The sequence below is a fragment of the Bubalus bubalis genome, chromosome 2 (assembly GCF_019923935.1).
Source record: "Bubalus bubalis isolate 160015118507 breed Murrah chromosome 2, NDDB_SH_1, whole genome shotgun sequence".
NCBI classification, from domain to species: Eukaryota; Metazoa; Chordata; class Mammalia; order Artiodactyla; family Bovidae; genus Bubalus; species Bubalus bubalis.
The window spans coordinates 170,312,723-170,326,349 of NC_059158.1; the positions used below are offsets into that span (position 1 = coordinate 170,312,723).

Below are 13,627 nucleotides of genomic sequence, written 5' to 3' on the forward strand. Positions count from 1 at the left end.
CGGGTTTCTTCCTGGTGGCTTGCTCGCTGATTCATTGACTAAACCTTTCATGCGGGCTGAAGGTGGCTTTCTAAAATACACGCTGGTCATGTCACGGCCCTGCTCAGTGACCCTTAGTGATGTGCCATCATTTTCAGAATGAGATCCAAAGTCTTGGCTGGCACTTCAAGCCACTGCGTCCCAGCCCCAGCAAGGTGGACGGTGCGCTGTCCTGTGTGCTCAGTTCTCTGTGCCCCCAGGCCTTTCTTATGTTGTTCCCTTCAGCTCAGACGGTAAAGAACCTGCCTGCAAAGCAGGAGACCTGAGTTCAATCCCTGGGTTGGGAAGATCCCCTGGAGAAGGGAATGCCAACTCACTCCAGTATTCTTGCCTGGATAATCCCATGGACAGAGGAGCCTGGTGGGCTACAGTCCATATGAGTCGCAGAGTCCATGACTGAGCGACTAACACTTTCTTTTGGAGGAATGTCCTCCCTTCTGACACACCACTCTTAACTCCTGAATGCCCCCTCCCTTGTTTGGGTTTTGTGCTATGTCAATTTTGTTTTATTTTTGAAAAAGAAAATTGATTTACATTACAATAACCAGGTTGACAATTGAAAAAAAAATGTCTTCTAATGTGTAGTAAAAAGTAATTTTCCCTCCCATTCTTGATCCTCATTCCTCTAATTCTCATCTCCAGCAACAGTCATGTTACCAGTGTCTTGTATGTCCTTCCACAGAGAGTCTATGCACATGTAAGTATGTGTGTGTGTGTGTGTGATGTGTAAGCATATAAACATATACATATATATACACACTCTTTTTAAAAAGCATAAAAGCATATGGTAGCACTTTATATATTGTTCTCTGTCAGTGTTTTTATCTAAAACATATTTTAGATACTCTTTCATGTCTACATATAAATCTTCAATTTAGAAAAGTGATTTAAGTTATTGTCATGTGGACAAATTATAATTTTTAAAACTAGATCCCTAATGATAGACATTCAGGTTGTTTTCCCTCTGCTATTTATAAATAATGCCCCAGACTATGGCCAGACCAGACTCTGCAGAACTCAGTTTGCCTTGGAAGCATAAAGACACATGAGAAACACAGAGGGTGTGGGGACTCTGGGTGGGCGGGAGTCCGAGCCTGGGAGAGCCCGTGGTGCTAGCCCACAGCCAAGTCTGTAAGTTTCCACTTATCACACTTAATGCCACCAGTGATCAGGGCCATCTGGCTGCCTGGCCTTGCTCTGATTTCACATTGACCAAGCCATGGAGCCTCCAGAGATGAGCATCCAAAGGTCTGGCGAGCTGGAAGGTTGTATTTCTCTGGGTAAACCAACACAGAGGCATCCTCGCTATCGTTGCTGTTTAGTCATTCTGTGTGCTGTGTGCTAAGTCGCTTCAGTCGTGTCCGACTCTTTGTGACCTGTGGACTGCAGCCTGCCAGGCTCCTCTGTCCATGGGATTCTCCAGATAAGAATACTGGAGTGGGTTGCCATTTCCTTCTCCAGGGGATCTTCCTGACCCAGGAATCGAGCCTGCATCTCCTGTATTAGCAGGTAGATTCTTAACCATCTGAGCCACCAGGGAAGCCCCTCCTCTTTATTGGAACTTGGCTCAGATGAGCACACCCTTGAAAGGTGGGTCCTGTGTCACGGGACACCAGAACGTCACACTGAGGGCCAGCCCTGGGGTTGTGGTGGGCTCACAATGGCACCCCATTCCAGTACTCTTGCCTGGAAAATCCCATGGACAGAGGAGCCTGGGAGGCTGCAGTCCATGGGATCACTAAGAGTTGGACACGACTGAGCGACTTCACTTTCACTTTTCACTTTTCTGCATTGGAGAAGGAAATGGCAACCCACTCCAGTGTCCTTGCCTGGAGAATCCCAGGGATGGGGGAGCCTGGTGGGCTGCTGTCTATGGGGTCACACAGAGTCGGACACGACTGAAGCGACTTAGCAGCACTGAGGTGAGGCTGCCACGTGAGACCTTCCTGGGGGCTGCTGAGGTCCAGATGGGAGGAGGTGGGTACGATCGTGACTAGCAAATGGACATATTTGTCTCGTCCGTAACTCAGGGACAGGCCCCCGTGAAACCCACTGAGGAAGAAAGTCCCTCCTCTGTCACGTTTTGGCCTATGGAGAGCAGATATTTCCTCATGCTCCCAAATTCTCTATGACCTGTGAGTCCCAGGTCTGGCCAAGTAGGCAAGCCACCTGGGGAGCCTGTGGATACAGCCAGGCCAGGCTCCGATCGTTGGATTGGGTAGTTCTTGGTGGACCCAGCAAGTGCATTTATTTACAACCCCAAAATTCTAAGCATCTGGGACAAGAATCTGACCGCTTGCTATTAAAACTCTACAGATAAAATAGCTCATGAGACTCTGAAAAGCTGGAAGCCTGGGGTGGGGGTGACGGGGTTGTTTTGACATCTCCACTGTGTACAGAGAGTGTGCGTGTTTAAATCAGCTTGAGGCCAGAGAGCTGTGTTCTGTTCTTCACTCAGTGACTCCCCACCATGAACCCTGGGCAGCCACATCCTTATCCTCTCTCAGCCTTAACTTTCACATTGTAAAAGGAAAGATTTCAGCTATTAATAGGTAAGTCCTAGGATCCCTGATGCGAAGAACTGACTCATTTGAAAAGACCCTGATGCTGGGAAAGATTGAAGGCAGGAGAAGGGGACGACAGAGGATGAGATGGTTGGATGGCATCACTGACTCAGTGGACATGAGTTTGAATTAACTCTGGGAGTTGGTGATGGACAAGGACGTCTGGAGTGCTGCAGTCCATGGGGAATCAGACACGACTGAGCGACTGAACTGAAGGATCCCTTACAACTTCTGCACAGTTTATATATGTTAAGTTCATGCACCACCACCAGGGGGAGCTAAATCCACGATCAGCTATGTTTTGGATCCAAGTGGCTAGAATCAGTCAAGATGGGTCTTTTGAGTTTTGCACCCTGACATGTATCAAGCAAAAGAGCCCCAGGGTTTGGGAGTCCTGGCTGGGGGTATTCTGTGCACCAACTTATAATGCAAAAAAAAACTAAATATTTTCCTTATGAAATATGATGAGCCATAAATGAAGTTATACTGGTGGAAATTTCAGCTCTAAGAATTCCTTCCTTTCCCCCTAAACCTCATCATTTTCTCCCATAATCTCTGTTATATAAGATACACTGACACCCTGAAATGTATTGTGCTGGGAAAGAAATAATCATCTAGAGTTCATATTTTTAAAAGGAGGTTCAGATCTGTTTGTTTTTTTTTAATACTAAGAAATCTTTTAAGAGTTTTCCTTTATTGTTTATATTTAGAATATGTTGTAATCCGAGTAGAGAAACTGGACCTTGAAGGACCTTCAAGGACTTGAAGGTGGGATAAAACAATGAATGACCTGCCTAACATCAGAGTGTCTGGAACATTGTGGGTATCATAAGATTTAGTATTGCTGTTTAACAGTAACGTTCATGATGTGAATATAATAGTTTTTGCCTTTAATATTTATGCAGAAAGGGTCTTAAATGATGATGCCCTATTATTCTATTCCTTTCTGTTTGTAATTCACTCTTTTCCTTTATTGGAATACATTGAGAGCAGCATGAAGTATGAAAGTAAAGACTATACCCTGCTTTCTGCTCTAAAGTGAGTATAATAGTATCATGGACAGAGATAATGCTTACATGCTTTTCCCCTTCTCCAGAAAGAAAGCAGAATGCATGAGAGCAAAGCGGGACTCCACCAAGGCCAGGCCAAGCGTGGTGAGAGTGGACTGCTTGGCCTCCTGAAGTTATGGGTGGGGTGGGTAGTGGCAGCTGGTACAACCAGTTGGGTCCACACACCAGGTGGGTCCATGGTGGGGGACATCAGTCAGGCGCATGGTCAGTTCACTTTCAGACAGCTGTCATATGGTGGGGGGAGCTCTCAATCCTGGTGCTGGACCTCCCCAGACTCCCAACCATGTGACTGAACTGGCCCCCCAGTAGCTAGGTGCCCATGGGACCTTTCTTTCTGGTGTCTTCTCACAAGGTGAGGTAGCATCTGTTCTGTCTCCCTTTCCTCCCCATCAATTACATCTTTCCATGTACTTTACCTGTGTTACCCCTAGTAACTTTCACAGCACTAAAAGTTTAACATCATTTCCATGTAGTCACAGTAAGTACCACTTATTGAATACCTACTATATGCTAAGCATTGGATGTACATAATCCAGTGCAGCCCTCAAGCAGAGCTGTGGGATGGATGGGTAGAGACCACCCAGTCTTGATTATCAAGGAGGAAATAGAGACTCAGATAAAGCACACAAGTAATGAGCAGTGGAGTCAGGTGCTGTGCCCAGGCAGCCTTCTTCAGTGGCCAGTGTGCTTAAAACACCTTATTCTGCTCCTTAGATGACCAAATGCAAGGTCAGATGTGGAGACAGGCTTAAAGCAATAAGTAGAATGTCCAGGAGGACTTAATTATTAAGTGTCAGGGCCAGTGCTCAAATCAACTGTGTTTGCTGGTTACTTTGTCTACCTTGGTACCTGAAGAACGTAGGAAAGTGTTCTGTCTCTTAGAAGATGGAGTTAAGTATGCAAATGTGTTTTTTCACTCAGTTGGACAAGAGCTGCAGCAGGTAGGTCCCACAATGACAGGCCGTGGCCTTGAAAGAATTTTCCTCAGATCACATGGGAGCACCCATGAGCAGCAAGGCAGAAAAGGTCCTCACGCCTCAGGGCATGCCACTGTCCTTACTGCTGTGTGTGTGGTACTTAGTTACTCAGTTGTGTCCGACCCTTTGAGACTCAATGGACTGTAGCCCACAAGGCTCCTCTGTCCATGGGGTTTCCCAGACAAGAATACTGGAGTGGATTGCCATTTCCTTCTCCAAAGGATCTTCCCAACCCAGGGATCAAACCTGGGTCTCCTGCATTGCAGGCGGATTCTTTACTATCTGAGCTACCAGGGAAGCCCCATCCTTCCTGCTATGTTACTGTATACTTGTGATAGCTCAGATTCCTTTTTAATGCATCTTTAGAATATTTACCTCTGAGTCATTTCTAATGACAGGGCTTCCCCAGTGGCTCAGTGGTAAAGAATATGCCAACAATGCAGGAGCCTCAGGAGGTCCCTAGGTTCATTCCCTGCATGGGGAATATCCTCTGGAGAAGGAAATGATAACCCACTCTAGTATTCTTGCCTGGAAAATCCCCTGGACGGAAGAGCCTGGTAGGCTACAGTCCATAGGGTCGCAAAGAGTTAAACATGACTGAGTGACTAAGCAACAACAACAGCATTTCTGCTGAACCAAGTCTGCAACCTTGGAATTTGTACTGGTTGGTGGCTTAGTTGCTAAGTTGTGTCCAACTCTTGTTACCCCATGGACTGTAGCCTGCCAGGCTTCTCTGTCCATGGGATTTTCCAGGCATTTGTACTGACAGAATGGATAAAATCAGAAGATGGCTTGAGTCTATAGCAGTTTCTCATTTCATTGATGGGATTCCACAAAGGTGATCCATCCTCAATGAGTTTCACTACAAGAAGGACCCCCATCATTATCTTGTGAAGGAGTCAAAGCTTGTAGTCATCCTTAAATTGCAGTTACGTATCAAACACTAGAAAAGTTCAAAAGTTTTCACTACTCATCATATTAGGATAGACCAGGTTAGAGATTGTAACTTGGGGCACAAACCACCCTAAAACTCCAGTGGCTTGAGACAATAATAGATGTTCATTTCTCTCATGATTCATACCCACTGGAGGCTGACAGGAGGCCCTGCTCCACAAAGTCCCTCAGGGATTCAGGTTATAAAAGGCATCACTGTCTTGTAACTGAACATCTTTTACATAGCTGTTCAAGTCAAAGAGCTCATCTTTAATTCTTCCTTTTCCTCCTGCTTCTCATTTAATTCACTAGCAAGTCACATGAACCCCGCCTTCAAAATATATCTACAGTCTGATCATTTCTCAATCATTTCTCACCTCCTACCTTGCCACTATCTGTTACGCACCCTCCTTATATCTTCCTGGATTTTCCAGAAGGAATGCCACAGTAGATTTGCTTTCACCTGGTGAGGATAGCAGCGCACTTCCTCATTTTGCCTGAGTACTATGTCGGTTCTCCAGCTGTGAGTCATACTTACATCACAGAAATATCGACCCCTTTACCTTCTTACTGGAGAAGGCAATGGCACCCCACTCCGGTACTCTTGCCTGGAAAATCCCATGGATGGAGGAGCCTGGTGGGCTGCAGTCCATGGGGTCGCTAAGAGTCGGACACGACTGAGTGACTTCACTTTGAATTTTCACTTTCATGCATTGGAGAAGGAAATGGCAACCCACTCCAGTATTCTTGCCTGGAGAGTCCCAGGGACGGGGGAGCCTGGTGGGCTGCCGTCTATGGGGTCGCAAAGAGTCGGACACGACTGAAGCGACTTAGTAGCAGCAGCAGCAGCATACCTTCTTACATGCTAGTCCACACTGATGACATCATGCTGCTGAGCAAGGGTAGCAGGTACCTTAGGTGCCTTGGTGTAAGATATGTCTATGTGAAAGAGTTGGAGATGAACTCAAAAATTGAGAGACCTGCCATCTCCATGTGTTATCTAGAATCCATTGCCTTATTGTAACTTGCTACTCAAAAAGGCCTTCCCTGGACTCAGATGGTAAAGAATCTGCCTGAAGTGAAGGAGACCTGGATTTTATCCCTGCATTGGGAAGATCCCCTGGAGAAGGGAATGGCAACCCACTCCAGTTGATTCTTGCCTGGAGAATTCCATGGACAGAGGAGCCTGGTGGGCTACAGTCAGTAGGGTCACAAAGAATCGGAAATGACTGAATTGACTCGTCCTAAGAAAGCAACACAGCTCTTTGAGGATCTTTTTAGTTTTCAAGGTAACATATAACACATTTGAGTTTGCTTCTCTGATTCATTTACCAAGTAGCCCATAAAGCTGCCAGATTTAAGTGGGACCCAGCAGCTGGTCCAGAATGCAGGGTAAACAGATGAATCACTTGTTCCTTACGATCCAGCAGATTGGTACTTAGAGTGTCTGTGGCCTATATGGCTATGGTCTATCTTGATCCTTGCATCATCAGGAAAATTACAGCTCATATCTCTGAGGTTTTAGTGCAAAGGCATGGATGTTTTTGCAGATAACTGTTCTGCTACTGAGAAACAGCTCTTGAATTCCTGTGGGGCAAAGGCTGATGTTTTGCATAGATGGCCTTGAACAAGATTTGGAGATTAATGTGGAATTTGGGGAAAGAGGTATTTGGATTGACTTTTCAGAATAATCCAAAGAATCAGGATATTTGTGTCCCATGTGACTGTTCACCAAAGAGCACTCAGTGCCGAGGACATCTTCGGTAATGAGATGGATGAAGTGGTCTGTTCTGTGGATGTTAGTTAGCTCCTATCCCCAGCTGGGTTCATAAACCAAGTGCCCAGGTGGCAAGGATGGAAGTTGTACATAGACTCAACCACATGAGTCTCCTTTTTTCAAGATTAATCTGGCCACCATCACAGGAGGGGCAATACTGCACCCCCAGGAAGGTACTCTAAGGTGGGGTCCTGTCATTAACAAAGTGCTCGGTGGGTTACACAGGCTTCCAGGTGGCACCAGTGGTAAAGAATCTGCCTGCCAATGCAAGAGAAGCAAGGAATGCAGGTTCAATCCCTGGATCGGGAATATCCCCTGGAGAAGTAAATGACAACCCACTCCAGTATTCTTGCCTGGGAAATCCCATGGACAGAGGAGGCTGGTGGGCTATAATCCACAGGGTCACATAAGAGTTGGATGTGACTTGAAGACTAAACACCACCACCAGGTCAGTTACACTGGACCCTCTCCACCGTGGAGGAAGCAGCGACGTGTCTTCCCAGGCTGAGGTTCCTAATCTGGGTCCGGGTCTGCTTTCCTGACACACCATGCTCCTTCAGCAACATCGTGTATAAATTGACCCAATGCCTTATTTTTCCATCATGGTAGCCCACACAAGATTGCGTCAGATGATTTTTTTCTGAAATAAATAAATTCACTTATTAAATAAATAGACATAAATACATAAGATAATGAGTACAAAATTTCCCACTCTTAGCATATACTCCACTATCTAGAAATAGTTGTTTTCAGCGAATGAGGGAATGGCTTTTTAGAGGCACTTACTCCCTCATCTCATCAGCTAACAGACAACACTTTGGAAGGTCGGAGTGCAGTCTGACAGGATGTAATACATGCTCCCAGTAACTGAGTGGAGTGTGGTCCTCTTTCTTCTGTAGCTACAACCGAAGGATGGACGTGGGAGAACCCTCTCCTGGAGTCACACCTAATCACCAATGTGAAAAAAAATGTTGCTTTCTTCTTCACAGCTTTGGCTGCTACTAGGCTAGAAATGTTGATCGTCAAAGAAGCAATACATTCACGTAAAGAACAAGAATGATTCCACCAAACTAGAAATTAAAAGTGTTCCCAGTCTATCTGGGGCTCCTAATGCCACTGGACAAACAGGCAAAAAAAAGAAAAAGAAAAAACTACCCAAATGAGCATTACTATATTGACTCAGGTGATTAATCCTATTTACCAGAGAAAAATAGACTTGCTGGTTCTCAAGAGAATTACAGAGAAGTATTTCTAGGACTCAGACCATCTATGCACATGAGCTGAGTTTTTTTGTTTCTGTTTTTTTTTTTTTTTTTTTTTTTTTGATTGGGCTGCACCACATGGTTTTCGAGGATCTTAGTTCCTCCACCAGGGATTGAACCCGTGGCCCCTGCAGTGAAAGTAGAGTCCTAACCACTGGACCACCAGGGATTTCCTCTGGCAAATGCCTTCTAATACTGGCACATTCAATGGCAAAACCTAATTAAGAAAACTAAAATATCTTCTACCGATAAGATCAAGAAGTGCTCACACCTGGCAGGAATTGGAGACGGTTTGGATCACATCAGTAGGTATAGAATCTTGACCAGTTCAGGCGCTGGCTGAGGACAAAAGGAAGATGGAACAGGGAGTAGAATGAGAAAATCACAAACACAGCTCCTGCTGGTGACCAGTTTCAGAATCCAGGACTGCAGCAGCTCCCTGTATTTTCTTCCTCACCCAGTGATATATGCATTTGTATGTAAACCAATATTTCCTCTTTCCCTTTCGCCTAGTATTTTAAGTAGGGCAAGTTGGTACCCATTGACTATAATTCTAGGATACAAAGATGAACTGGGATTAACTGGAAGGAACAAGCCTCATCCAGAGGTCTGCAGTGACTGCTGGGATTTGGCAGGAGTGGGGTGGCAAGAGTGGAAGGCAAAGACTAGACACACTTTCACCCGTGGGAGGACTAGGTGGAGTATGTTGTGCTGCCACTGTTGTTTGGATGTTTAAATGTGAGAAGAAGGGTATGTGTGGAGAAGAGCCTAGAGGTCAGACTGAGGAGCACGTACGGGGCCGGTAGTCATGGTGCATGGGCTCAGTTGCCCCTCGGCATGTGGGATCTTAGGTCCCCAACCAGGTATCAAACCCAAGTCCCCGGCATTGGAAAACACATTAAGTACTGGATGACAAGGGTGGATGACAAGGGAACTCCTGCTATTCTTTCCACTGCTAGATTTTCACATGTGATGACCACTGGATGGAACCCATGAAAGGGGGAATCAGGTTGGCGACAAACTCCCCTGAGTGCCCAGTTGGCACAGGAAGAGTGGAGCCAGGAAGTGTCCTGGGGCCCACATGGGACCCTTCTTCAAGCACATTTTGAGTTGCTGGGGTTATCACTGTGCAACATCAAAAATCCAAGCATCTTTCTATGCTCCTGGTCTTGAATACACACACCAAAAAACAAACCATGGCCATCGCTAAGGTCAGAGATAATAAATGTAATGGAAGCTTTAAGAAGGATTTGGGGGCATGGCAGCAAGGGGTCAGGAAATCTCCATGGTAAGAATGTTTAGTAGCAGGAAGCCAATGAACAGCGTTGTCATAAATGATGGTAGCAATTAGAAAAGTCCTGGAGGGAAATCTTTGGTTAATAGAAGCTGAACTGTAGCAGCTTTGAGCTTGAGGGAGGGCAAAATGGTCTTGTGAAGATACTAGGCCAGAGAGGTCTTGTCTTTTCTTAACCTCCTGGCCCCCAGGTAAAGGACCAGATAGCAGAAGGACATCCCGGGGATGGTATTCCAGAGAACAGCTCTCTTTGCCCTGTGCCTATAGGCTCAGGGAGCAGACTGAATTTTCCAGGCCACTCTGCTGCATGGTGTGATGTCAAGCATGCAAAGGACTTGGGAGAGAAACTTGTGGACAGGACGCTGGGCCCAGGAGTGTGTAAATTTTAGGTGTGCCAGTTGACAGTCTCCAAGGGCTGCTTGTCTGTTTCGATGTGGTTCACTACTGAGCAGCCCACAGTGAGCTAAGGTGTCCACTGAACAACCCTGGGGGAGAGGTGACTTATCTGTTGTTGTTTAGTCACTAAGTCCTGTGCACCTCTTTTGTGACCCTATGGACTGTAATCCTCCAGGCTTTTCCATCCATGGGATTTCCCAAGAAAGAATACTGGAGTGGGTTGCCATTTCCTACTCCAGGGGATCTTCCCGACCCAGGGATCGAACCCACGTCTCCTGTGTGGCAGGCAGATTCTTGACCACTGAGCCACCTGGGAAGCCAGAGGTGACTTAAGCCAGGATTTAACATGAAGGCACCTAAGCAGCAGTTAGCAATGCTTCTGCAGCCCTGGGTGAAGATGGGTCAACCACACATTGTCAGCCTCTGCTATGTGGCTAATCAGAAATTCACCCTACCAGCCTATCTGCATAAACTATGTTATGTTGTATGGGTACTATTTATAACTAGCTGGCATTTTGCATCTCAAATGAGATCAGGACTTGGTTTACTCTCTTAATCGAGTATTGCTCAGTCCTTTAGATACTTGGGTGCTTGCCTCTCTCCCCACAGAGGAAATTTCAGGAACTGGAACCATGGCTTGTATCTCTCCATGCATCCGCGGTGTTTCCTCCCAGGTCTCACGGGCAGCAGGAGTTGGACAGCAACGTCGAGTGAGTGAGTGAATGACTTTCCCTTAACCCGCGTGTGATGTCACCGCCCTCTGACTTCTTCCACCCACAGCTGTGCATGTCGGACGAACTGTGGGAGCAGATCGTCCGGAGCTCCTGTGACCACATCACCCCCGACATGCGAGCCTTGGCCCAGGACATGGGCTGGAGACAGATGTACTTCACCAACAAGCTGCAGCTCCAGCGGCACCTCCGCAAGAGGAAGCAGCGGCAGGGAAGCCGGAGAAGCAGTCAGCTCTAGACGCACACGTTCCCGCCGCCGGAGAGTAGGAGGCACGGCTGTGTTTTCCTTCTGTGTCAGACCTCTTCTGCTGCCTTCCCTTAAGTGCTAAGGCCTTGCCGATTCAAGGAGTCATAGAGTACTTGCACACACATGCAGCACCACGCCTGCCTCTGCCAGGCCTTTTGCCTGAACCACAGTCTCGGCTACAGGTCAGGGAGGGTCAGGTCGTGACCCTGGCACCACTCGGGGGTGGGGGGCTGCAGGACAGGAGGCCCCCATATCCTGCCACCCCATTAGAAAAGAGGCTTCTGCTGTATGGAAACAATAAATGATTATTGGCAGGTTTTTATTCCAAATGTATTTTATCTAGGCATTGGAAAGGGGGAAGTGGGCTTCTGGAGTTTTTCCTGGTGTTGTGTCATCTGAGTCCACCCACGAGTAGGTGGCTGAGTGTGCCCACAGGGAGCCGTGAGGGAACAGGGACCACGGAGTTGGGGGGAGTGCTCCCGTGAGGGCAGCTGCCTCCCCAACTCTGCTCCTCGAAGCTGGTATTCAGGGCCCCCCACCCTGTGGACCAGGGATGCCAGGCCTGTGTCCCCCACGTGGACAGCCTCTGACCTGGCCCCCTGGGACATGGCTGGAGAGAAGCCTAGACATTCTGCTCGTAGACTGGGTGCAGAGTTTAACTTCCCAGGACTTTATGTTGTCAAATAAACCTGTAAACATTTCTTAGAGAGATGCTGCTCCCCACAAGGAATCTGGAGTATCATCATTTTCATAACAGGGATTTTTTTTTGGGGGGGGAGGGTATTTGATCTTTATTTTTATTAAAATATTTTATACAGATTTTTAAAGGTTACTTTCCACTTATAGTTATTGCCAAATATTGGCTGTATTCCCCATGTTGTACAACACATCCTTGAGCTTATCTTTTCCCAGCAGTTAGTACCGTCCACTCTTCCACAGCTACATTGCCCCTCCCGTTCCTGCCTCCCACTGGTGACCACTAGTTTCTTCTCTAGACCTGTGAGTCTTCTTCTTCTTTTGGTAATATTCACCAGTTTGTTGTGTTTTTTAGATTCCACGTGTGAGTATAACAGGTAATTTTAGGAACACAGGCTGGGACTTCCCTGGCGGTCCCGTGGTTAAGAATCCATCCCACAGTGCAGACGACATGAGTTTGATCCCTGGTCGGGGAACTAAGATCCCACATGCCAGGGAGCTAGCCACAAAGAAAGATCCCTTAGGACACAACGGAGACCCGAAGAAATAAGAATTTAAAGAACACACACACACAGAGGCTGTGGTAATGGAGGTTGAAAACCCAAGCACAGTTTGTATTCTGTTAAGTTGGCAGAGGGGCAAAAGCAGTACAGTTTGCAAGGAGGAAAATTCTACCTTCCTGAGATGGGTTATTTTAACAATTGTTTTCTTCCTGAGAGCTCATACGAAGTAAGTACCCATACAGCGAATAGTCTCATGACTCCTTTCAGGCTACAGAACAAAGTAGCTCTCAGCCTCCCATCACCTTATCAACCTTATCAGCGCTTCTTGCCCGAAATCTTTCTGCTACCTAGAAAAAATACAGCCCCCTCCCCAGGCCAGAGGACCTTCCTGTGATGCCCCAGGACATCCTAAATGGGAGCCAGAGGTGGGCTCTGGCTTTTCTCGACACCTCACTCCTCAGGAACAGCTCTATAGCCATGGCTTAGTGACAGATTCTTTTTTCCTGTTTTACTAAACCTGGATTCCTACCAGATTGGATTTTAACCCTCAGCCACGCGCCCTTAGCACTCAGTCTTGGGTTTCCAGGGATGTCTGTGAAATCAAACGCAGTCTGCTTCCTGGCAGATGAAGCATCTGTCAAAGTGGCATCTGGATTTAGTCCAAGCACAGAGCAAAGATTTCATTGGCGAGAGACCCAGGCCTCCGGTCCTGCCCAGGAACGAGGCAGGGTGGCTGGCAGGCAGGCAGAGGGCTCGTGCCTCTGTGTGGCTCCTGCTGCTTTGCTTCACTTGGAAGTTCCAGACTTCACTCCCGGCCAGGTTTTCAGTGACAGGTTAATACCACGTGTGTACAGCAACTGTGTGTATGTACACTGTGGCAAGTCAACATAACTGTGTAAATTTCAAATTACAACCCATTTGCGACCTTGATGCAAAATGTCAACAGCTTAAAGATTTCATGTGTAATGTTTTATCAACTGAGTTCTGAAAGCTTATGGGCATGCATAATAAGTTAGATTCAACCTGCATTAATAAGAACACAAATATGGCTGTTTAAAAACTTGCTATCTATATCAAAGGTTATAAGATAAAAATAGATGCTAAAAATGAAATAATTAAAAATGAATTATTGTATGTT

At 46.6% G+C, this 13,627-nt stretch overlaps 1 protein-coding gene across 5 annotated transcripts in view; it reads left to right on the forward strand.

Annotated features, from left to right (window-relative positions):
* The window catches only part of FBXO36 (F-box protein 36), a 101,556-nt gene that overhangs the window by 87,345 nt on the left and 584 nt on the right, over window positions 1–13,627 (forward strand). Inside the window, exons 4-5 of one of the 5 annotated variants that reach the window (XM_006047099.4) lie at window positions 682–736; window positions 11,093–11,218. In XM_006047099.4, the coding sequence (XP_006047161.1) occupies window positions 682–736; window positions 11,093–11,142 (105 nt within the window). In that variant the 3' untranslated portion in view covers window positions 11,143–11,218. The other 4 variants (XM_006047100.4, XM_044937926.2, XM_006047098.4 and 1 more) reach the window with 4 other exon arrangements.